Raw genomic sequence first — 26,048 nt, forward strand, 5'->3', positions numbered from 1 at the left:
CTTTTTTTAGTAATTTTGTGTCTTTTTTTAGTCAGTAATGTAGATCCTGCCTCCAGCAGCCCCCAGGTAATCAGAGTTTGAGACCCCTGGTGTAATAAACCAATATTTATTAGATAAAGAATCCTCTAACTTGCCGTCTAAAGTTGATCATCGTGCTGGTTTCTCTCTTCAATCCTCTTAGTTCAGACATTCAACATGAAATCACACTGTTACACTTTATTTAGAGCATAAATCATTATTGCATTTATACATGAATGTTAATGTTAATGATCATCAGGAGTCAGTGAACATGATGAAGCAGTAACAGTCAGTTCTGATGTTCTTCAGACTCTTTGTCCTTCAGGAAACATTGAACAAACAGCAGCTGCAGCTCTTTAACTTTAATTCAGTTTAAAAGCTGATAATGGAGAGTGTTGGCACCAATAAATCAAACTTTATTCATTCCATAAGCTGCTGTTTGCTCTGTGAAAAGGTTTGATTTAAAGTGTTTCTCTCAGAGAGCTGAAACATCTCTAAACGTTTCACCACCTTTTAAAATTAAAAAGCACCAATTAGTGTTGCTCCAACACTGTTTTACACGCTGATAAAGCTCAGTAAAACTGTCAAATTACATCAGAAATAGTAATAGGGCATTACATTAAAAATTGTATATCACCGTAGTGGACACTTTTAATTACTGTAAATCAAAGAATAGCATAAAACTTTTACTTTTTTCTGTCATAAACTGGAAGAAAACACAGTTTTGCTGTAAAAATATAACATTTTCATGTAAAGTCAATGGAGAAATACCATGATGTGTGAATGAATGACACAATTACCCTAAAAATAACAGTTTAAGCTCTTAATTTCTGAGTTTGTAGCTACTTTCTAGATTTGCGGAGAAACTCCTGGACAAATATCACAAGTTAAAAATGTTCAGTTAATTTTCTCCTGAGTTTAGTGACTCTTTAAACTCTTGTTGGATATAAAATGATGCTGCTTCAGTTCTCAGAGTTCATGTAATTTAGTTGTAACAGCTCTGATAATAGTGAGTGTTGGCACCAATAAATCAAACTTTATTCTGTTTAAAACAAACCTTTTTCCCAATGCAAACTGCAGCTTATGGAATGAATAAAGTATTTCTCTCACACTTTAAATTTTTTTAATAGAAATTACAGTAAAACTCTGTGAAATTACATCAGAAATAGACACTTTAAATTACAGAAAATCAAAGAATAGCACAAAACTTTTACTTTTTTCTGTCATAAACTGGAAGAAAACATTTACATTTAGTCATTTAGCAGACGCTTTTATCCACAGCGACTGATGGGAAGAAGAAAAAAAAAAACACAGTTTTGCTCTAAACACATTTCATTTTTCATTTTCATGTAAAATTAATGTATAAATACCATGATGTGTGAATGAATGACACAATGACCCTAGAAATAACAGGATTATTCAGTCTAAACTACAGTTTCTGCTGATATTTACATTTAAATGTAGAGTATAAAACCCACTCTCTGTGTGTTTTATGGTGTAGTTCTGACAACCACAGCTGACAGTATTTTACCGTAAATGAAGCAGATCATTTTTTACAGTGTAGAGGAAACTTCTGGGAGCTGAAACGTCTCTAAACGTTTCACTAGCTATTAAAATTAGCACCAATTTGTGTTGCTGCAACACTGTTTTACACGCCGTTTAAGCTCTTAATGTGTGTGTTTGCAGCTACTTTCTAGATCTGCAGTGAAAGCGTTTGACCGGTGAGCAACTTCACAGCAAAAAGGACGAAATGATGAAATAATGGAGGACTTGGACGAGTGAAGAGCTGCAATGAGAAGTTGTTTTGCAGCAGGAGGACTGTGGTGCGCGCTGAATAAGCATGCAAATAACCCTCTTATGGTTTTATGATCAGGCTCAGTTTTTGTGGCTTTATGCGGCTCGGCTAAATGTGGGAACAATTAATGTGTTTCTGGCAGCGGCGGCGTCTGCCGGAGCCAACGGGGCTTATCGGCAGACTGACTGTGGTCAAACAAATATTTTAAAAATCACAGTGATAGCAAAACATATTATCTCACCCTGCAGCCTGCAATAACAAACAATGGGGAGCTCATTGTGACTGGAGGAAGGATGGGCTCTCTCTCCTTCATCCTCCTCCTCCTCCTCCTCTACACTGCCAGTCCAAAATACTCCTCTTTCTTCTCAAAGTAGTAGTTGAGTCGTGCCGTGGCGTACCTAGGATCAGAGAGGACCATAGAGGAGAGTAACGGTGGTTAGAAACGCTGTAAAACCCATAAACCGTCCTCTGTCCTTCATATTTATGCTGCATTATCACTTCAGGCTTTTGTTAAACACGCTAATCTTCCTGCACGGCTTTCTCTTTACTTAAAAAAAGACAGAAAATGACCAAAAAATACACAAAATTACCAAAAAAAGACAGAAAATGACCAAAAAAGACAAAATGATCAAAAAATACATAAAATTACAAAAAACGACACAAAATGACTAAAAAAGACACAAAATTACAAAAAAGACACACAATAAAGAAAAAAGATAAACATTTACCAAAAAGACAAAATTACAGAAAATGACAAAAAATTACAAAAAACAGTACAAAATGACAAAAAAAGACACAAAATGAAGAAAAAAGATAAACATTTACCAAAAAGACAAAATTACAAAAAATGACCAAGAAAGACAAAAAATGACAAAAAGACACAAAATTACAAAAAATGACACAAAATTACAAAAAACAGTACAAAATGACAAAAAAAGACACAAAATGAAGAAAAAAGATAAACATTTACCAAAAAGACAAAATTACAAAAAATGACCAAGAAAGACAAAAAATGACAAAAAGACACAAAATTACAAAAAACGACACAAAATGACCAGAAAAAGTCACAAAATGACCAAAAAACCCCACGAAATTACAAAAAAAGATACAAAACGACCATAAAGACACAAAATGACCAAAAAAGACACGAAATAACAAAAAAAAAACAAAATGACCAGAAAATGTCACAAAATGACCAAAAAAACCCACGAAATTACAAAAAATGATACAAAACGACCATTAAGACACAAAATGACCAAAAAAGACACAAAATAACAAAAAACGACACAAAATGACCAGAAAAAGTCACAAAATGACCAAAAAAGACACAAAATTACAGAAAACGACAAAAAATGACCAGAAAAAGTCACAAAATGACCTAAAAAGACACAGAATTACCAAAAAAGACACAAAATTATTAAAAACGGACACAAAATGACCCAAAAAAGACCCAGAATGACGTCGTATTTGAGTCGTGGCGTAACTAGGAGCAGAGAGGGCGATGAGAGCAGAGTAACGGTGGTTATAAATGCTGTAAAACTCATAAACCGTCCTCTGTCCTTGATATTTATGGTGAATTATCACTTCAAGCTTTTGTTGCATACACTAATCTTCCTGCACGGCTTTCATTCTCAATATTTAATAAATCACAAACAAATTCCTCTGTTTTTGAAGTGATCTCCTCTCTGAGTCCAGGACACTTTTTATTTTATACACAAGTCAAATGTTGCCATTGAATTAAAGTATCTTATATTCATAAATCACTTTTTTCTAAAGGTTTTAACCTAATGTAACAAATTACCAGTGAAAGAAAATGAATATTCAAAACATGAATGAATAAAAAGCCTTTTTAACATCAACCCAAACTTTTCTCAACATTTCTTTGTGTAATATGATGCAAACTCTGCAACTTGAGTGATAAAAAGTTTAAAAAGTAACTTATAACTGTTTTGAAAGGTGCTATACAAATATTATTATTATTATTATTATTATTATTATTAGGGCCACAGGGCAATCACACCGAGCACTACTGTTATACTGTGAAAAACTGCCAAAAATTTTGCATTGAAGTGAATGGGACGGCTGAAAAAAAAATGAAGGAAAAAGAACAATAATTGTAGATTTTTAAACGTCTACTTCTCCGGCATAATTTCACCTAGAGACTCCATTTAAACTTTAAACAGTAGACACAAGTCTTGTGTATCGGTGTATTAACTCACGTTTCGATAGGTCATATAGTTTTTTATCAATCCCTGTTCAATGACCATGATCATTTTTGGAGAAATTCTGAGATTATAATGGGTGTGTATTGCACGGAATGTTCGTGTCACAGTGTGTGACATCATCACCAGAGTGTAGAGGGAGAGAAAAAACTGTCAAAAAATAAATTTGAAAACTGCGCTCCAGGCCGCAAATTCCACTCTACAGAAATAATTTATACACAGAAACGTAGGAAAATTAGTCTTCTCCCTCACAATCCTCTGGTAAAGCTGTCAGAGTTATAGTTTGGGCGTAGGACGCACAGATGATCCACCAACACCACCAACAGCCTCATTGGCTCCCATATTAAAAACGCAGGAAGATTTCTGAAAAAGGGACATTTAACAGTTTTTTTAGATCGCTCTAACAAAGCTATTTCTTCATTTTTCTTCAAAAAACCATATGTAGACGTTCAGGAAGAACTCAGGACGCTCAAAGTGAAGTCGGATCAATGATAGGTATTATGGTTTTGCCAAAAATGCTTTCTGTTCCAGGCCAGAAATTCCAGTCTGTCCACCTCTGGCTGCTGTCACTGTTCAGGAACATTCAGGTGGCAGTTAATTCTGTTGATTGCTCTGATTGCCTTTGATCTTTGATGTGATTACTTTACTTTACTTTACTTTACTATGTGATTAATTTTGTGTCTTTTTTGGTAATTTTGTGTGTTTTTTAATAATTTTGTGTCTTTTTTGAATTATTTTGTGTCTTTTTTTTGGTCACTTTGATACTGCCTCCAGCGGCCCCCAGGTAATTAGAGTCTGAGACCCCTGGTCTAGAGGGTTAAACTGCTGTAGAGGGTTAAACTGAAGGAGAGTAACTTTAAAGTGACGTGATGTTTTATGTCTGAGCCTCAGCAGCTGAAGGGACCAAAAGCATTTCACATGGAAGTCCCAACAGTGTGTTATTGGCCCTTTGTCCTCATTATTCCTGCTGCAGACCACAGGAAACACTCTTTAACAGCTGAATGCTCAGAGAGAGAGATGAGTAAAGTGATCTTCATATCTAAACCAGTCAGAGCTGCTACCAGCAAAGTGTTTCACTACAAATATGGAAAATATCACAAAGAACATGTAGAAGCTGTTTCAAGGAGTTTTTTTCTCTTTGTACATTTTCTCACTGTGTCCTTGTATTTCACTGCAATATATATACAACCTATATGAAATATTTAAGTCCTGCAGCTCAATGGAAACAGCACAATCACAGCTGAACAACTCAGAAATCTGCTTCTTTGTGCAGAAAAACAGAATGACATGAATCATAAAATCATCAAAAAGAGAAGAGATGCAAGTAGAATTTCTCTGATAAATGATACTTTTAAATGACGTACTTGAAGTTGTGTTTGATGTTTTTGGTATTTGGCCTGCAGACCTTTTCATTCACTAAACTGTAGCATAATTATAATGTGAGAGGAGAGAGTGTGTAATGTAAAAGATGAAAAGTTATTAACGTAGAAGCAGTAAATAAAGCCTAAAGGTGTGTTTGTCCAGGTTTGACTAGAGGTCTTGCTGCAGGTCCTTCAGCTTCAGGTGGATCAGCTTTTTGTTTGTATAACTTGCATCACAATGCGGCATCAAGTCTCTTTTCAGCCGGCAGCGAGTGTGAAAGCTGTGGCAGAACTCCCAGCTTAACTAGGAGAAAAGTGGTTTTGTATTTGTTCAAAGCGTATTATTGGAGCTGCTGTGAGTACGCCGCTGCCCTTGGCCATTATACTATCGCCTTTGAAATGAAGTGAAGTTTCAAAAGCCCAGAAATGGAGGCAGAGAGAGAGTTTGTCCTTTAATCAGCGCTTTCACTCAACTCCTCAATGCCGAATCAGTTTTCTCTGCTTTCTGGCTGGCTGAGAAACAAAAAGATAATTCAGAAACATGCCTTTTAGTGAGCTGATCCACCTGTATCTGCTCTAAAACGCCTCTCTAATTATTCCCTCACTCTCTGACTCCTGTTGTCCTTTCTGTCTTCTTTCTCAGCTTCACTTACGGCTCACCTTTACAGAAAGAATCTCACCCACAGCAAGGTTACAATCCTTCTGCATTTTTCATTAGTTTTAATTTCCTTGTGAATTTTTGTTTTCAAATTCAGTTAGTTTAAATGAGTTTTTAGAGTGAGTTTGCAAGTTTTAGTTTAGTTTTTCTGGGTCTGCAACCTTGACTAACCAAAGAGCCACTGGTGGCCAAGAAAAGAGAAAAAATGTTGGAATGGAGCCGCAAAACTTATTTGAGCCTCACATTAAAGATAAAAACAGCCCCATCAACATGACTAATAGGCCAGAATGAACATTTATTAACATTACATTACATTACATGTCATTTAGCAGACGCTTTTGTCCAAAGCGACTTACAATAAGTTTAAATTTATTAATATGAAGAATGCAGCGCAGTGCAAATAAGAGGCTGGACACCGAAGAAATATCTCAGGAAATTTGGAATTGAAAGCTCGTCTGGATAGAAAAACTCAAAACTAGACTTGAAGTTGACTAAATGTAGAGGTGAAGACACGGGGCCGTAGACTTTGGTTAGTTTTCTAAGCTATGATGCACATTTTAGTTGACTTTTGTCATTTTGTGTATTTTTTTTGGTAATTTTTTGTCTTTTTTGGTAATTTTGTGTCTTTTTTTAAAAGTAATTTTGTTTTTTTCTATCATTTTGTGTCTTTTTTGGTAATTTTGTGTCTTTTTTAATCATTTTGTGTCTTTTTTAGTAATTTTGTGTCTTCTTTTGATAATTTTGTCTCTTTTTTGGTCATTTTGTGTCTTCTTTGGTCATTTTGTGTAATTTTTTAGTACTTTACTGTCTTTTTGAAGTAATTTATGTTTTTTTTCTGTCATTTTTTAGTAATTTTGTGTCTTTTTTTGGTCATTTTGATACTGCCTCCAGCAGCCCCCAGGTAATTAGAGTTTGAGACCCCTGATTTACAGCCAACCCTAACCCACAAAGCAGGAATACACACACTCAGCGGTGGATTATGGATGAAAAAAATTGACAAAGAGGAAAACGGAGGACATTTTCACTATAATTTTAGTTAGTTTTAGTTAGTTTTGTAACCACAAAATACAGTTTCAGTCAGTTATCGTTCTTTTTAAAAACTCTCGTTTGTCTTTCAGAATAAAACAAACAAAAAACAAAAATGTTTTTTCAAATCTAGTTTTCATTATTTGGTTAGTTTTCATAAACTATAATAACCTTGTTCTGTAGCTGGTCGGTGTTCTGACCTCTGACCCCAGACAGTAGATGATAATATATCTTTGGAGGAGAGAGAAATCTTTGGTGTTGGGTGGCAGAGCAGAACATCATTTAACTTCTCTCATTGTGGTCTGGAGACAATTAAAAGAGGTTTTCAGTCAGTAAACCATGTAAAAGATTTAGAGTTCAGCAGCACGAAGCGTTCCTGAACCTGACGGGATGAAAGAAAATCTACTTTAGAACTGGAGAAATGGCTCCAAACCTCAGTTGTGAGGCAGAAGATTATTGTCTGAGCATCACGTTTCATTTTAAATCTATGAAACAGTTTAAGAGCTGAGGGTGGTTTTAATGGATGAAAGGGATTAATCCTTTCTTTACTGATGTCTCCTTTTAGACTCCTTCCCATATCGGTAATATAAGCAGCTTATTATGTTTATTATGCTTATTATGACCCATGTTTTACAGCGATCTCTAATTCAGGGGTCTTAAACTCAAATTAACCTGGAGGCCGCTGGAGGCAGTATCAAAATGACCAAAAAAAGACACAAAATTACAAAAAAAGACACAAAATGACAGAAAAAAAGACATGAAATTACTTGAAAAAAACACAAAATGACCAAATAAGACACAAAATTACAAAAAAAGACACAAAATTACAGGGAAAAAACTAAATTACTTAAAAAAAGACACAAAATGACCAAGAAAAGACACAAAATGACAGAAAAAAACTAAATTACTTAAAGAACGAACAAAATGACCAAAAAAGACACAAAATTACAAAAAAAGACACAAAATGACAGAAAAAAAACTAAATTACTTAAAGAAGGAATAAAATGACCAAAAAAAGACACAAAATGACTTAAAAAAAAAAGACACAAAATTACCAAAAAAAAACTAAATTACTTTAAAAAAGACACAAAATTACCCAAAAAAGACATAAAATTACCCAAAAAAGACTACTAAAAACAGTAACACAGTAAAACACAACACGGTAAAGTGCCGTTCATATAAAACTCACATCACTCACTCAACTTTCAAATCAAGGTGGGGGCCACAAAATATCATCACGAGGGCCACAATTGGCCTGCAGGCCTCGAGTTTGAGACCCCCGTCATATAGAGGCAACATCTCCCCATTAACAGAGGGCTTTAACTGGTTTTAAATGGTTTTAAATGGGGCTGGTCCACCAATGTGGCTAAACAAACGGCAGAATTAAACTAGCATGTAGAATTAACACCAACACTAACTGGAGGCTAAATCCACTAACAGCTCAGAGAGTCAACGCTAACTCAACCAGCTATCAACAAGCTAGAGCGGAGATCAGTCAATGCTAACTCAACCAGCTATCAACAAGCTAGAGCGGAGATCAGTCAATGCTAACTCAACCAGCTATCAACAAGCTAGAGCGGAGACCAGTCAACGCTAACTCAACCAGCTATCAACAAGCTAGAGCGGAGATCAGTCAATGCTAACTCAACCAGCTAGCAACAAGCTAGAGCGGAGACCAGTCAACGCTAACTCAACCAGACAGACAAGCTAGAGCGGAGATCAGTCAACGCTAACTCAACCAGCTAGCAACAAGCTAGAGCGGAGATCAGTCAACGCTAACTCAACCAGCTAGCAACAAGCTAGAGCGGAGATCAGTCAACGCTAACTCAACCAGACAGACAAGCTAGAGCGGAGATCAGTCAACGCTAACTCAACCAGACAGACAAGCTAGAGCGGAGATCAGTCAACGCTAACTCAACCAGCTAGCAACAAGCTAGAGCGGAGATCAGTCAACGCTAACTCAACCAGCTAGCAACAAGCTAGAGCGGAGACCAGTCAACGCTAACTCAACCAGCTATCAACAAGCTAGAGCGGAGATCAGTCAACGCTAACTCAACCAGACAGACAAGCTAGAGCGGAGACCAGTCAACGCTAACTCAACCAGCTATCAACAAGCTAGAGCGGAGATCAGTCAACGCTAACTCAACCAGCTATCAACAAGCTAGAGCGGAGACCAGTCAACGCTAACTCAACCAGACAGACAAGCTAGAGCGGAGATCAGTCAACGCTAACTCAACCAGACAGACAAGCTAGAGCGGAGATCAGTCAACGCTAACTCAACCAGCTAGCAACAAGCTAGAGCGGAGATCAGTCAACGCTAACTCAACCAGCTAGCAACAAGCTAGAGCGGAGACCAGTCAACGCTAACTCAACCAGCTATCAACAAGCTAGAGCGGAGATCAGTCAACGCTAACTCAACCAGACAGACAAGCTAGAGCGGAGACCAGTCAACGCTAACTCAACCAGCTATCAACAAGCTAGAGCGGAGATCAGTCAACGCTAACTCAACCAGCTATCAACAAGCTAGAGCGGAGACCAGTCAACGCTAACTCAACCAGACAGACAAGCTAGAGCGGAGACCAGTCAACGCTAACTCAACCAGACAGACAAGCTAGAGCGGAGATCAGTCAACGCTAACTCAACCAGCTATCAACAAGCTAGAGCGGAGATCAGTCAATGCTAACTCAACCAGCTAGCAACAAGCTAGAGCGGAGACCAGTCAACGCTAACTCAACCAGACAGACAAGCTAGAGCGGAGATAAGTCAACGCTAACTCAACCAGACAGACAAGCTAGAGCGGAGATCAGTCAACGCTAACTCAACCAGCTAGCAACAAGCTAGAGCGGAGATCAGTCAACGCTAACTCAACCAGCTAGCAACAAGCTAGTCCGTATTAATCCATCATGGAACAGCCAATAAGATGTCGCAAACAGTCAGACCAAAGCATGTTACTGTTGTTTATTGGCTCTGAACCAGCTGATGGAAACTCACTAACTCACAAGTGGTTTTATTCCGATTTTAAATGGTTTTATTTTGGTTTTAAATGGTTATATTCAGGTTTTAAATGGTTTTATTCTGGTTTTAAATGGCTTTATTCTGGTTTTAAATGGTTTTATTTTGTTTTTTTCTGGTTTTATTTTGGTTTTATTCTGGTTTTAAATGGTTTTATTCTGTTTTTAATGGTTTTATTCTGGTTTTAAATGGTTTTATTCTGTTTTTAAATGTTTTTTTTTTTTGCTTTATTCATGAAACGTCCCTTACTGTTGATCTTTTGTTTTTAGAATAAAACATTGTGTCTAAAAGTTATATATACTCAGTTTCCCTCCATAGTTTGAGATAAATCCTGCAAACACATTTTACATTTTAGCAGAAAAAGTAATTAAGTTTAATGACACGAGTTCTACATTTACACCAGAAAGGTGAAAAACAATTAGACAGCAACTCAAACGTCATTAAACTGACATTCAGTTAGTTAAATTAAAAAGTGAAGAGAGCTTCAAGGTAAGCTTCTCCAAACAGAATCAGTGGTCAGAGCACTTTTGTTCTGTTAATCTAATTACCCTCCACTAGAGAAATTATATTTGAGTGTAGCCGTTTAAAAGAACAGCAGCCTTCACAGGTGATCCCATTCAGCCCCGTTTTGTTGAGGTTATTCTGGTTTTAACTGGTTTTATTCTGGTTTTAAATGGTTTCATTCTGGTTTTAACTGGTTTAATTCTGGTTTTAAATGGTAAACTTCTGGTTTTATTCTTTTTTTAAATGGTTTTAATTGGTTTTATTCTGGTTTTAAATGTTTTTATTCTGGTTTTAAGTGGTTTTAAATGTTTTCATTCTGGTTTTAAGTGGTTTAAAATGGTTTCATTCTGGTTTTAAGTGGTTTAAAATGGTTTCATTCTGGTTTTATTCTGGTTTTAAATAGTTTTATTCTGGTTTTAAGTGGTTTTACATGGTTTTATTCAGGTTTTAAGTGGTTTTAAATGTTTTTATTCTGGTTTTAAGTGGTTTCAAATGGTTTCATTCTAGTTTTAAATGGTTTCATTTTGGTTTTAAATGGTTTTATTCTGGTTGTAAATGGTTTTACTCTGGTTTTTAATTGATTCATTCTGGTTTTAAGTGGTTTCATTGTGGTTTTAACTGGTTTTATTCTGGTTTTAATGCAAAACTTGCTTCAACTTTATTTAAAACACTTTTTTTTTTTAGTTCTACATTTACACCAGAAAGGTGAAAAACAGTTAAACAGCACTCTGTTAAACTCAAAAGTCATTAAACTGACATTCAGTTAGTTAAATTAAAAAGTGAAGAGAGCTTCAAGGTAAGCTTCTCCAAACAGAATCAGTGGTCAGAGCACTTTTGTTCTGTTAATCTAATTACCCTCCACTAGAGAAATTATATTTGAGTGTAGCGGTTTAAAAGAACAGCAGCCTTCACAGGTGATCCCATTCAGCCCCGTTTTTATTGAGGTTATTCTGGTTTTAACTGGTTTTATTCGGGTTTTAACTGGTTTTATTCTGGTTTTAAATGGTTTCATTCTGGATTTAACTGGTTTTATTCTGGTTTTTATGGGTTTTATTCTGGTTTTAAATGGTTTTATTCTGGTTTTAAATGGTTTTATACTTTTTTTTAAATGGTTTTAAGTGGTTTTATTCCGGTTTTAAATGTTTTTATTCTGGTTTTAACTGGTTTTAAGTGGTTTTAAATGTTTTTATTCTGGTTTTAAGTGGTTTCAAATGGTTTCATTCTAGTTTTAAATGGTTTCATTCTGGTTTTAACTGGTTTTATTCTGGTTTTAAATGGTTTCATTCTGGTTAAATGGTTTTATTCTGTTTTTAAATGGTTTTAACTGGTTTGAAGTGGTTTTAAATGTTTTTATTCTGGTTTTAAGTGGTTTCAAATGGTTTCATTCTATTTTTAAATGGTTTCATTCTGGTTTTAACTGGTTTTATTCTGGTTTTAAATAGTTTTATTCTGGTTTTAAGTGGTTTTAAATGGGTTCATTCTGGTTTTAAATGGTTTTATTTTGGTGTTAAATGGTTTTATTCTGGTTTTAAATGGTTTTATTCTGGTTTTAAATGGATTCATTCTAGTTTTAACTGGTTTCAAGTGGTTTCAAATGGTTTCATTCTGGCTTTAACTGGTTTTATTCTGGTTTTAATGCAAAATTCACTTCAACTTTATTTAAAACACTTTTTTTTAGTTCTACATTTACACCAGAAAGGTGAAAAACAGTTAAACAGCACTTTGTTAAACTCAAAAGTCATTAAACTGACATTCAGTTAGTTAAATTAAAAAGTGAAGAGAGCTTCAAGGTAAGCTTCTCCAAACAGAATCAGTGGTCAGAGCACTTTTGTTCTGTTAATCTAATTACCCTCCACTAGGGAATTTATATTTGAGTGTAGCCGTTTAAAAGAACAGCAGCCTTCACAGGTGATCCCATTCAGCCCCGTTTTATTGAGGTTATTCTGGTTTTAACTGGTTTTATTCTGGTTTTAAATGGTTTCATTCTGGTTTTAACTGGTTTAATTCTGGTTTTAAATGGTTTCCTTCTGGTTTTATTCTTTTTTTTAAATGGTTTTAATTGGTTTTATTCTGGTTTTAAATGTTTTTATTCTGGTTTTGAGTGGTTTTAAATGTTTTCATTCTGGTTTTAAGTGATTTAAAATGGTTTCATTCTGGTTTTAAATGGTTTTATTCTGGTTTTAAATAGTTTTATTCTGGTTTTATTCAGGTTTTAAGTGGTTTTAAATGTTTTTATTCTGGTTTTAAGTGGTTTCAAATGGTTTCATTCTAGTTTTAAATGGTTTCATTTTGGTTTTAAATGGTTTTATTCTGGTTGTTAATGGTTTTACTCTGGTTTTAAGTGGTTTTATTTTGGTTGTGAGTGGTTTTACATGCTTTTATTCTGGTTTTAAGTGGTTTTAAATGGTTTCATTCTGGTTTTAAATGGTTTTATTTTGGTGTTAAATGGTTTTATTCTGGTTTTTAATGGTTTCATTCTGGTTTTTAATTGATTCATTCTGGTTTTAAGTGGTTTCATTCTGGTTTTAATGTGTTTTATTCTGGTTTTAATGCAAAATTTGCTTCAACTTTATTTAAAACACTTTTTTTTCAAGTTCTACATTTACACCAGAAAGGTGAAAAACAGTTAAACAGCACTTTGTTAAACTCAAAAGTCATTAAACTGACATTCAGTTGGTTAAATTAAAAAGTGAAGAGAGCTTCAAGGTAAGCTTCTCCAAACAGAATCAGTGGTCAGAGCACTTTTGTTCTGTTAATCTAATTACCCTCCACTAGAGAAATTATATTTGAGTGTAGCCGTTTAAAAGAACAGCAGCCTTCACAGGTGATCCCATTCAGCACCGTTTTATTGAGGTTATTCTGGTTTTAACTGGTTTTATTCTGGTTTTAAATGGTTTAATTCTGGTTTTAACTGGTTTAATTCTAGTTTTAAATGGTTTCATTCGGTTTTAAATGGTTTTAAGAGGTTTTATTCTGGTGTTAAATGTTTTTATTCTGGGTTTAAGTGGTTTTAAATGTTTTTATTCTGGTTTTAAGTGGTTTCAAATGGTTTCATTCTAGTTTTAAATGGTTTTATTCTGGTTTTAAATGGTTTTATTCTGGTTGTAAATGGTTTTACTCTGGTTTTATTCTGGTTTTAAGTGGTTTTAAATGTTTTTATTCTGGTTTTAAGTGGTTTCAAATGGTTTCATTCTAGTTTTAAATGGTTTTATTCTGGTTTTAAATGGTTTTATTCTGGTTTTAAGTGGTTTTACATGGTTTTATTCTGGTTTTAAGTGGTTTTAAATGGTCTCATTCTGGTTTTAAATGGTTTTATTCTTTTTTTAAATGGTTTTAAGTGGTTTTATTCTGGTTTTAAATGGTTTTATTCTGGTTTTATTCTGGTTTTAAGTGGTTTTACATGGTTTTATTCTGGTTTTAAATGGTTTTGTTCTGGTTTTGTTCTGGTTTTAAGTGGTTTTACATGGTTTTATTCTGGTTTTAAATGGTTTTATTTTGGTGTTAAATGGTTTTATTCTGGTTTTTAATGGTTTTATTCTGGTTTTAAATGGATTCATTCTGGTTTTAAGTGGTTTCAAATGGTTTCATTCTGGTTTTAACTGGTTTTATTCTGGTTTTAATGCAAAATTCACTTCAACTTTATTTAAAACACTTTTTTTTAGTTCTACATTTACACCAGAAAGGTGAAAAACAGTTAAACAGCACTTTGTTAAACTCAAAAGTCATTAAACTGACATTCAGTTAGTTAAATTAAAAAGTGAAGAGAGCTTCAAGGTAAGCTTCTCCAAACAGAATCAGTGGTCAGAGCACTTTTGTTCTGTTAATCTAATTACCCTCCACTAGAGAAATTATATTTGAGTGTAGCCGTTTAAAAGAACAGCAGCCTTCACTGGTGATCCCATTCAGCCCCGTTTTTATTGAGGCCGACACCTCAAACTAGCGTGCTGAACATTTATCATCATCATCACAGATGGAACTGAGACGTCTGTGTTTAGCAGCAGCAGGTATTCTCTTTCACAATGTGCTTTTGTGCACAATTCTCCTCAATTTAGCAGTTGAGCTTTTCCAAACAGTGAACAGGCCTCCTCCTCCTCCTCCTCTTCCTCCTCCTCCTCCTCCTCCTCCTCCTTCATTTCCTCATAATAATGTCTTTGTCAAATAACGGCTCACCTCGCCAACACGTCCACAAATCTAAACCGCTGACTCGCACACACACTTTCAACACACGAACAAAATCATATAAGGAAAGTAAATATGGGAGGGGGAGGGGCTCCTATTGTCACATCTACATCTGGGACATCTGGGACCAGTTAGAGACACGGAGACGCCTGTCTGTCACTCTGGGACACACACACACACACACACACACACACACACACACACTCACAGACACACACACACACACTCAGGGTTTAACTCTGACTTCCTATCTCTTGCCTCAAAAAGAGCTTAAAGAAGTTGTTAATCACAGAAGCTTGAAGCTTGAGTCTTGTTCTCTCTCTCTCTCTCTCTCTCAAAAGTGATGAAAAACTGACACAAAATGACAGAAAAAAACCTAAATTACTAAAAAATGACACAAAATTACTAAAGAAAAGACACAAAATGACCAAAAAGAAACAAAATTACAAAAAAGACACAAAATGACTGAAAATCACTAAATTACTTAAAAAAGACACAAAATTATTTTAAAAAAGACACAAAATTACAAAAGAAGACACAAAATGACCAAAAAATACACAAAATGACCAAAAAAGACACAAAATGACCAAAAAAAGACACAAATTATTTTAAAAAGACACAAAATTACAAAAAAAAGACAAAATTATTTTAAAAAGACACAAAATTACCAAAAAAAGACACAAATTATTTTAAAAAGACGCAAAATTATTTTAAAAAAGACACAAAATTACCAAAAAAAGACACAAAATGACCAAAAAGACAAAAATTATTTTAAAAAGACACAAAATTACCAAAAAAAGACACAAAATTACCAAAAAGACAAAAATTATTTTAAAAAGACACAAAATTACCAAAAAAAGACACAAATTATTTTAAAAAGACGCAAAATAATTTAAAAAAAGACACAAAATTACCAAAAAAAGACAAAATACGAGTTTGAGACCCCTGTGATGAAGTGTTGTGAAGTTTTCCTGTGAGTCTCTGCTGCTGTTGGTCCTGGAGCTGCAGAGATAAACCTCCCAACAGCTCCAGAGCTTCTTCCCTTCACTTCACTCCTTTTGTTCTCTGGATTATTCACCGTTTGAATCACCATCACAGACTGGAGATGGAGGTAGAAGCAGTGAGGGGCTAACAGGTTTATATCTGTCAGTTAGCGTTATAAACCCTGTTAATGCTCTTTATTCATTCAGTCAGGGGACGTAAATGTTTCTTTCTGAGGTTTGAACTGACGGCGAGGCCGGTCCACCAGGTTCTGATGAGATCTGAGCTCATGAATGGAAACATGGAGCAAACTTGACCGTTGACATCCACATTGTTTCTGTCTTCAGAGAATCCTGAGAGCTGCTGGCAGACTGTCAGAGGATGGAGAGAGTGTGTGTGTGTGTGTGTGTGTGTGTCTGTGTGTGTGTGTGTGGTTGAACCCACTGTGCTTCAGTGGCTGTTTTTTTTCCGCATTTTTGTCATGTTTTCCTCGCGTTTTTGACACGTTTTTGTTGAGTTTTTGACGTGTTTTTTTCACATTTTGGTCGCTTTTTTCGCATTTTTGTCACTTTTTTTCGTGTGTGTGTGGTTGACCCCACTGTGCTTCAGTACCTGTTTTTTTTTGTAACATTTTTGTCGTGTTTTTTTTTCACATTTTGGTCATTTTTTTTACACGTTTTTGTCAGGTTTTTTTAAAATGTTTTTGTCGTGTTTTGTTGCATTTTTGTTGCGTTTTAGTCATGTTTTTGTCACGTTTTTAAAAATGTTTTTATCACCTTTTTGTCATGTTTTTTTCCACATTCTGGTCGTTTTTTTACGCGTTTTCGTCAATTTTTTAAAATGTTTTTTTAGTGTTTTTGTTGAGTTTTTGACACGTTTTTTACAAAAAAATTTTGTTGTGTTTTTGTTGCGTTTTTTTCACATTTTGGTCGTGTTTTTGTCGCATTTTTGTCACGTTTTTGTCACGTGTTGCATTCAAGTCCGCTGCTTGCCACCCCAACCTCCAACCCAATGTTGGTGTCAAACTCTTTTAAACTTCACTTGGCTGTCAGTCACGACTACGTCAGCAGGATGGAGGCGAAATACGTAAATATCGCTTGTTCCTCGCTGCCTGGACACTCGACCTGTCCTGATGTTCTACAGGAGGATCAGTCAGAGCTGGCTGGAGAGTGTTTACGGGGTCAGGGCAAGACCCCACTGTGCTTCAGTGGCTGTTTTTTTTCCGCATTTTTGTCATGTTTTCGTCATGTTTTTGACACATTTTTGTTGAGTTTTTGACGTGTATTTTTTCGCATTTTGGTCAAGTTTTTTCACATTTTTGTCGCTTTTTTCGCATTTTTGTCACTTTTTTTCGTGTGTGTGTGTGGTTGACCCCACTGTGCTTCAGTGCCCATTTTTGTCGTGTTTTTTTTTTCACATTTTGGTCATTTTTTTTTACACGTTTTTGTCACATTTTTAAAAAATGTTTTTGTCGTGTTTTGTTGCATTTTTGTCGCATTTTAGTCATGTTTTTGTCACGTTTTTAAAAATGTTTTTGTCACGTTTTTAAAAATGTTTTTGTCACGTTTTTGTCGTGTTTTTTTTTCACATTCTGGTCGTTTTTTTACGCATTTTCGTCACGTTTTTTTAAATGTTTTTTATGTGTTTTTGTTGAGTTTTTGACACGTTTTTTAAAGCGTTTTTGTCGTGTTTTTTTCACATTTTGTTCGTGTTTTTGTCACGTGTTGCATTCAAGTCCGCTGCTTGCCACCCCAACCTCCAACCCAATGTTGGTGTCAAACTCTTCTAAACTTCACTTGGCTGTCAGTCACGACTACGTCAGCAGGGTGGAGGCAAAATACGTAAATATCGCTCGTTTCTGGCTGCCTGGACACTCGACCTGTCCTGATGTTCTACAGGAGGATATTAGAGCTGGCTGGAGAGTGTTTACGGGGTCAGGACTAGGTGTAGAAGGCCTCAGACCTGCTCCTCATGGTTCCTGTTCCTCTGTGAGCTCCTCATGGTTCCTGTTCCTCTGTGAGCTCCTCATGGTTCCTGTTCCTCTGTGAGCTTCTCATGGTTCCTGTTCCTCTGTGAGCTCCTCATGGTTCCTGTTCCTCTGCTCCTCCTCATGGTTCCTGTTCCTCTGCTCCTCCTCCAGTCTGAGGAGGTAAAGGCGGTAACCCGAGCCTCGGCGTGCTCTTTGGGACGACCTCCGCCGGCTCAGGCAGCAGACGTCTAGCAGCAGCCGGGATGAGAGACGTTTATATGTGAGGAACAATAGCTGCTCTGTCCTCGGCTCCCTCTGGATCACATTTCCTCAGAGGTCCCGATCGGAGCGAGGCGGGGGCCCCGCCGCTGATCTAGCAGCCACACAGAGGGAGGGTGCCACGAGTCAGCGGTGATTAGGATCACCACCAGGACTGGAGTGGTGGTGGTGGAGAGAGAGAGAGAGGGGAACAGTTCACCCTCTGAACCTGACGGTCGGTAGCTGCTACAGGAATGTCTCCTGGACACTTTAACCCTTCAGAGTCCACAAAAACACTGACACATTACTTCTTCATTATGTCATTATGGCAGAATAACAAAGACACTTCAAGCCCTGACATCCAGTTCCCTCTAAAGATCTAAAGATCTGGCTTCAGACTAACTGACCGAAAAAGAGACACAAAATGACCAAAATAGACGTAAAATGACCATAAAAGACACAAAATGACCAGAGAAGACACAAATTACCCAAAAAGATGTATAATGACCAATAAAAAAAGACACAAACTGACCAAAAAAATACACAAATTGACCTATAAAAAGACACAAAATTACCAAAAAAGACACAAATTACCAAAAAAAGACGTATAATAACCAATAAAAAGACACAAAATGACCAAAAAAGACACAAATTACCAAAAAAGATGTATAATGACCAATAAAAAAGACACAAACTGAACAAAAAAGACACAAATTGACCAAGAAAAGACACAAAATGACCAAAGAAAGACACAAATTGACCAAAAAAGACACAAAATTACGCAAAATGATGTATAATGACCAATAAAAAGACACAAAATGACCAAAAAAGACACAAATTGACCAAAAAAAGACACAAAATGACCAAAGAAAGACACAAAATGACCAAAAAAGACACAAAATTACGCAAAACGATGTATAATAACCAATAAAAAGACACAAAATGACCAAAAGAGGCACAAATTGACCAAGAAAAGACACAAACTGACCAAAAAAAGACACAAAATGACCAAAGAAAGACACAAATTGACCAAAAAAGACACAAAATTACGCAAAACGATAATGACCAAAAAGTAGAGTAAGTAAAAAAACAAGCATATTTTTTAAACTACAGTTTTATTTTTTTCTCTTTCCCCTATAGGTTAAAAATGTAGATCCAGTAAGTCAAGGTGAAAAAATATTAATCAGATCTAATAGATGAGGTAGTGAAATAATGAGTAAAGACTTTTTAAGTGGCAGAATGAAAAGTATTCAAAAACTGACAAAATAACCCAAAGTAGCCTCCAGAGGGTTAAGATAACTGGCTGGATCACAACACGTTTAAAAATGAAATAAATTAGCTGTGATTCCTTTAGAAAGCCCAGCTTCTTATCTTGACATGGTTTGTGGTTTCAGATTGAAGAGAAGCAGAGAAACTGAGAGTCAATAGAAGAAGAAATGAGCCTGTTGTTGTTTTAAAGCCACATTCTGGATTCACAAAGTCTCACAAAGTCTCACTGGTGGAAAAAAATCAATATTTCCACACTCTGGGCTCAAGTTCCTCGTCCTTTATTGCATTTTTTCTGCCAGCAGATTCTTTGTCAGGCGATCCTAATGAAGATCCTGTTTGTCTAAACACAGTAACAGGCTGAGTGCTTGGATTCATGCAGGATGAATGTTTTTCCATTTGTGAGTTTTTCTCTGATGAACCATGATGTTTGGTCCCCTGAAATTACACTGAGGTCATAATTTTCTTTGTGGTTTGGTGTGTTTCTGCATTAAACAGCTGCTGAGGTGGTGTTAATGTGAAGGAGGCGCTTAGTGTCACCAGCACGTCCACTTAGATCACAGGTCTCAAACCCTAATTACTGCTGGAGGCAGGATCAAAATGATCAAGAAAAGACGCAAAATTACTAAAAAAAAGACACAAAATTACAGAAAAAAACTAAATTACTTTAAAAAAGACACAATAACCAAAAAATACAAAATTACTTTAAAAAAGACATAAAATGACCAAAAAAAGACAAAACTACTAAAAAAAAGACAAAACTACTAAAAAAAAGACAAAAAATTACAGAAAAAAACTAAATTACTTTAAAAAAGACACAATGGCCAAAAAAGACACAAAATTACAAAAAAAAAGATATAAAATGACCAAAAAAAGACAAAATTACTAAAAAAAAAGACACAAAATGACAGAAAAAACTAAATTACTTAAAGAAGAAACAAAATGACCAAAAAAAGACACAAAATTACTTCAAAAAGACACCAAATTACCAAAAAAGACACAAAATTACTAAAAAAAAAGACACAAAATGACAGAAAAAACTAAATTACTTAAAGAAGAAACAAAATGACCAAAAAAAGACACAAAATTACTTCAAAAAGACACCAAATTACCAAAAAAGACACAAAATTACCAAAAAAAGACACAAAATCACCAAATAAGACACTAAATTACAAAATAAGACCCAAAATGACTGAAAAAACACTAAATTACTTTAAAAAGACACAAAATGACAAAAAAGACACAAAATGACCAAAAACTATACAGAATTACCAAAAAAGACACAAAATGACAGAAAACTAAATTACTTAAAGAAGAAACAAAAAGACCAAAAAAAGATACAAAATTACTAAAGAAAAAAACACAATTACTAAAAGAAGACACATGATTACTAAAAAAAAAGACAAAATTACCAAAAAAGACAAAAAAAAATTTTAAAAGACACAATTATTAGAAAAAAACACAAAATGACCAAAAAACAGTAATTAAAGGGACCTTCCACCACAACACGGTAAAGTGCCATTCATATAAAACTCACATTAAACTTTCATATCAAGGTGGGGGCCACAAAATATCATCACGAGGGCCAGAATTGGCCCGCGGGCCGCCAGTTTGACGCCCATTATTTAGATATTCATTCTAGTGAGTCAGTTTCAGACATCGTTCGAAGTGAGAAACGTCAAAAATACAGAAAACTGGAAACACATGGAGAAGGTTTTTGTGTGGACTCGAAGGGACCTGAGAGTCCCCTCTAGTCAGAAACACCAACCTCCTGAGAGTCCCCTCTAGTCAGAAACACCAACCTCCTGAGAGTCCCCTCTAGTCAGAAACACCAACCTCCTGAGAGTCCCCTCTAGTCAGGAACACCAACCTCCTGAGAGTCCCCTCTAGTCAGGAACACCAACCTCCTGAGAGTCCCCTCTAGTCAGAAACACCAACCTCCTGAGAGTCCCCTCTAGTCAGAAACACCAACCTCCTGAGAGTCCCCTCTAGTCAGGAACACCAACCTCCTGAGAGTCCCCTCTAGTCAGGAACACCAACCTCCTGAGAGTCCCCTCTAGTCAGAAACACCAACCTCCTGAGAGTCCCCTCTAGTCAGGAACACCAACCTCCTGAGAGTCCCCTCTAGTCAGGAACACCAACCTCCTGAGAGTCCCCTCTAGTCAGAAACACCAACCTCCTGAGAGTCCCCTCTAGTCAGAAACACCAACCTCCTGAGAGTCCCCTCTAGTCAGAAACACCAACCTCCTGAGAGTCCCTCTAGTCAGGAACACCAACCTCCTGAGAGTCCCCTCTAGTCAGGAACACCAACCTCCTGAGAGTCCCCTCTAGTCAGAAACACCAACCTCCTGAGAGTCCCCTCTAGTCAGAAACACCAACCTCCTGAGAGTCCCCTCTAGTCAGAAACACCAACCTCCTGAGAGTCCCCTCTAGTCAGGAACACCAACCTCCTGAGAGTCCCCTCTAGTCAGGAACACCAACCTCCTGAGAGTCCCCTCTAGTCAGAAACACCAACCTCCTGAGAGTCCCCTCTAGTCAGGAACACCAACCTCCTGAGAGTCCCCTCTAGTCAGGAACACCAACCTCCTGAGAGTCCCCTCTAGTCAGAAACACCAACCTCCTGAGAGTCCCCTCTAGTCAGGAACACCAACCTCCTGAGAGTCCCCTCTAGTCAGAAACACCAACCTCCTGAGAGTCCCCTCTAGTCAGAAACACCAACCTCCTGAGAGTCCCCTCTAGTCAGGAACACCAACCTCCTGAGAGTCCCCTCTAGTCAGAAACACCAACCTCCTGAGAGTCCCCTCTAGTCAGAAACACCAACCTCCTGAGAGTCCCCTCTAGTCATAAACACCAACCTCCTGAGAGTCCCCTCTAGTCAGAAACACCAACCTCCTGAGAGTCCCCTCTAGTCAGAAACACCAACCTCCTGAGAGTCCCCTCTAGTCAGAAACACCAACCTCCTGAGAGTCCCCTCTAGTCAGAAACACCAACCTCCTGAGAGTCCCTCTAGTCAGAAACACCAACCTCCTGAGAGTCCCCTCTAGTCAGAAACACAAACCTCCTGAGAGTCCCCTCTAGTCAGAAACACCAACCTCCTGAGAGTCCCCTCTAGTCAGGAACACCAACCTCCCGAGAGTCCCCTCTAGTCAGGAACACCAACCTCCTGAGAGTCCCTCTAGTCAGAAACACCAACCTCCTGAGAGTCCCCTCTAGTCAGGAACACCAACCTCCTGAGAGTCCCCACTAGTCAGGAACACCAACCTGTGGAAGTCGAAGTCGATGGAGGAGAAGCGTGACTGCAGGATGGCCCAGAGTCCCCAGAAGAAGTTGGAGGCCTGCAGGAAGAGACAGAAACATGAAAGGAGAGCTAGTTTCACTGCATTACACTGTTAAACCCCCCCAGCCCTAAAAGACCCCGTGTGACCTTATACAGCCCCTTAAAACGCCACATATGTACGTGTTTAGACAGCAGCCCCCTCTAGTGGCCGCAGTGGTAAAAAATAAAATGACCCAAAAAAAAAACAAAATGACCAAAAAAAGACACAAAATGACCAAAAAAGACAAATTAATTTTTTAAAAAGACACAAAATGACCAAAAACAGTAATTAAAGGGACCTTCCACACACAACACGGTAAAGTGCCATTCATATAAAACTCACATTAAACTTTCATATCAAGGTGGGGGCCACAAAATATCATCACGAGGGCCACAATTGGCCCGCGGGCCGCCAGTTTGAAACCCCTGATTTTACTGTTTAACAGCATTAACGTGTTGAAATCAGAGCCTGTCACATGATATATTGTGTATAAATTGATGGATGGTAGATGATAGATTATAGATCTAGATCTATAGAACAGAGCTGTAGAATCAGTGGTCGTGACGTCTTCATGTCTCTAAATGAAAGCAGCAGGAATGTGTGACGGACAGGAAACTGTCACGCAGCTTCAGAAGATCAGAGGAGAGCTACAAACACACTTCTCCTTCTCCTCCTTCTCCTTCTCATTCTCCTTCTCCTCCTCCTTCTTCTCCTTCTCATTCTCCTTCTTCTCCTTCTTCTTCTCATTATCCTTCTCATTCTCCTTCTCATTGTCCTTCTCCTACTCCTTTTCAGTCTCCTTCTCCTTCTCAGTCTCCTTCTCATTATCACTCTCCTTCTTCTCCTTCTTCTCCTTCTTCTCCTCCTTCTCATTCTCCTTCTTCTCCTTCTCATTATCCTTCTCATTCTCCTTCTCATTCTCCTTCTTCTTCTCCTTCTCCTTCTCCTTCTCCTTTTCAGTCTCCTTCTCATTGTCATTCTCCTTCTCCTCCTTCTTCTCCTTCTCATTCATCTTCTCCTCCTTCTCCTTCTTCTCCTCAGTCTCCTTCTCCTTCTCAGTCTCCTTCTCATTATCATTCTCCTTCTTCTCCTTCTTCTCCTCCTTCTTCTCCTTCTCATTCTTCTCCTTCTCATTCTCCTTCTTCTTTTCATTATCCTTCTCATTCTCCTTCTCCTTCTTCTTCTCCTTCTTCTTCTCAGTCTCCTTCTCATTCTCCTTCTCCTTTTCAGTCTCCTTCTCCTTCTCCTTCTCATTCTCAGTCCCCTTCTCCTTCTCCTTCTCAGTCTCCTTCTCATTCTCAGTCCCCTTCTCCTTCTCCTTCTCAGTCTCCTTCTCAGTCTCATTCTCCTTCTCCTTCTCCTTCTCCTTCTCCTTCTCCTTCTCCTTCTCCTCCTCAGTCTCATTCTCATTCTCCTTCTCCGTCTCATTCTCAGTCTCCTTCTCATGTATCGGTCGCATTAGCAGGTTGCATTAGCGGATCACATTAGCCGGTAGCATTAGCCGGTAGCATTAGCCTGTAGCATTAGCCGGTAGCATTAGCCAGTCACATTAGCCGGTCACATTAGCCAATAGCATAAGTCGGTCACATTAGCCGGTAGCATAAGTCGCTCGCGTTAGCCGGTAGCATTAGCCAGTAGCATTAGCCGGTCGCATATTATACGGTCGCATTATCCGGCCGCATTAGCCTGTTGAATTAGCCGGTCGCATATTATACGGTCGCATTAGCTGGTCGCATTAGCCGGTCTCATTAGCTGTTCGCCAGTCAATAGCGCAGGCACAAAGTGTGGAGCTGCGGTGAACAGAAAGGCGCCATATTAACCGTCTGAAACGACGCATATCGCCCCCCAGTGGTGAGGAGGAGGACACGTTCCCTCAGTTATTAGATTCTCTCAGTAGCATGTAACAAGGACAGAAGTCCTGTTATCAGACGCCAGTATGGATTTTTCAGCAGAGCTCCATTAAGCTGTTGGTGTAAACGCTCTAACCCCCCCTCCTCCGTCAGCGTGACAAACCTCCCTATCGAACCGTTCCTCCTTAATGGCTTCGCTCTCTCAGGCTTGTGGACTTCCATGCCTCCATAAATTGTGTTGTTCTCCACCCTGATTATAAATCTTCCTGCGAGGACCACTAATAGGAGTCCTAATAGGATCCAGACAGGCCTCTGTTCAGTGGCCCAGTGATATAATCACATTTTTATTTGATAATCAAATAAAGGGTGGAATGAAATAGTTGAAGAGCGATGTGCGGTTGTTTTTTTCCCTTGGCGTTCCTTCCTCCTCTGGCAGGTTTTCATCTCTAATCTGCGTCTGGAGCGTGTTTCCATTATGATTAATAACTGCGAGCATCAGTCTCACACTAACAGGCAGCCATTCAGAAAAACCCAGAGAGAGACACAGTGTGGGCAGAGTGACATCACAGAGCGGCGGTTTGAACCGTGGCGTGGCGGGGGATCCCTGGAGGAGGCGTGAGGACCCCGCTGAGTGTTGGCAGGCTGTGCCCTGGGTTCAGACTGGCAGGTGGCACCCTGCCAGGCTTTATCTCCTCTCTACTGTAGTTCAACTCAATGTACTTTGATTATTCCAGGCAATTACCGAGTGATATGGAAATGACACAAAAGCAATAAAATGGCATTTATTTCAATTACAAAAAACTCCATAAAAATATTAAAATGCATGAGGCTGAATTGATGATTATTGCTGTTGTGAAGCCAGTTTTTACACAATCGGCTTAAATATCTGATTACGCCAGATGTTTTTAACCCTGTGGAGTCTCTAAAAGCTCCAAATAATCCAGACTTGTTGCCTCCATCAGAGTATAAAACAAAGCAGCGTGGAGCCCTACTGTACATTTACCTCTAAAGTTCTGGCTGTAAACTCCATGAGGCCAGTTTCAGTTTGATGATGATATACCAAGTAAAACTGGAGACAAGCTCAAATAGATTTAGTATCAAATGATAGAACTGGATGGAACCCTCTTATATGGTAGATTTGACACCTTTGGTCACATTTGACACATTTAACATTCTTTATTGAGCATGATAGTGTTTTGAAAGTTAAAAAAAGATTCAAAATCACATTTTATGTTGGACTAAAGGACTAAAAAAGACACAAAATGACTAAAAAATGACACAAAATGACTAAAAAAGACACAAAATAACTAAATTGACACATTCACTTTGACCAGAATCCACGCATACGCTTAAAATAGTTCCAAAACCCTAATTATTACACTGCGCCACAATATATATATATATATATATACATATATATAAATATATATATTTAACTATAAAATGTGAAGAAAAAGTGATAAATCCTCGTCATAATTACCCAGAACCCAAGATTATGTCTTAGAATGGTTCAGTTTCTCAGAAACCACTTGTGATAAAAAAGCAAATGCACATAACAGTTTTTTCCCCAAAATATATATACTTTTGATTAATTAAACTATAAAATATATAAAAATGGTTATAAATCCTCAT

At 37.4% G+C, this 26,048-nt stretch overlaps 1 protein-coding gene across 2 annotated transcripts in view; it reads right to left on the reverse strand.

Moving 5' to 3' along the window:
* zgc:113516 (uncharacterized protein LOC541449 homolog) overlaps nt 1–26,048 on the reverse strand; it is a 59,195-nt gene that overhangs the window by 1,253 nt on the left and 31,894 nt on the right. Inside the window, exons 7-8 of one of the 2 annotated variants that reach the window (XM_059334637.1) lie at nt 22,511–22,584; nt 70–2,211 (exon numbers count right to left, since the gene is read on the reverse strand). In XM_059334637.1, the coding sequence (XP_059190620.1) occupies nt 2,145–2,211; nt 22,511–22,584 (141 nt within the window). In that variant the 3' untranslated portion in view covers nt 70–2,144. Of the gene's footprint in view, nt 1–69; nt 2,212–22,510; nt 22,585–26,048 lie in introns of those variants that run through there. The other variant, XM_059334636.1, reaches the window with a different exon arrangement.

This window comes from Centropristis striata, chromosome 6, assembly GCF_030273125.1.
Source record: "Centropristis striata isolate RG_2023a ecotype Rhode Island chromosome 6, C.striata_1.0, whole genome shotgun sequence".
Lineage (NCBI taxonomy): Eukaryota > Metazoa > Chordata > Actinopteri > Perciformes > Serranidae > Centropristis > Centropristis striata.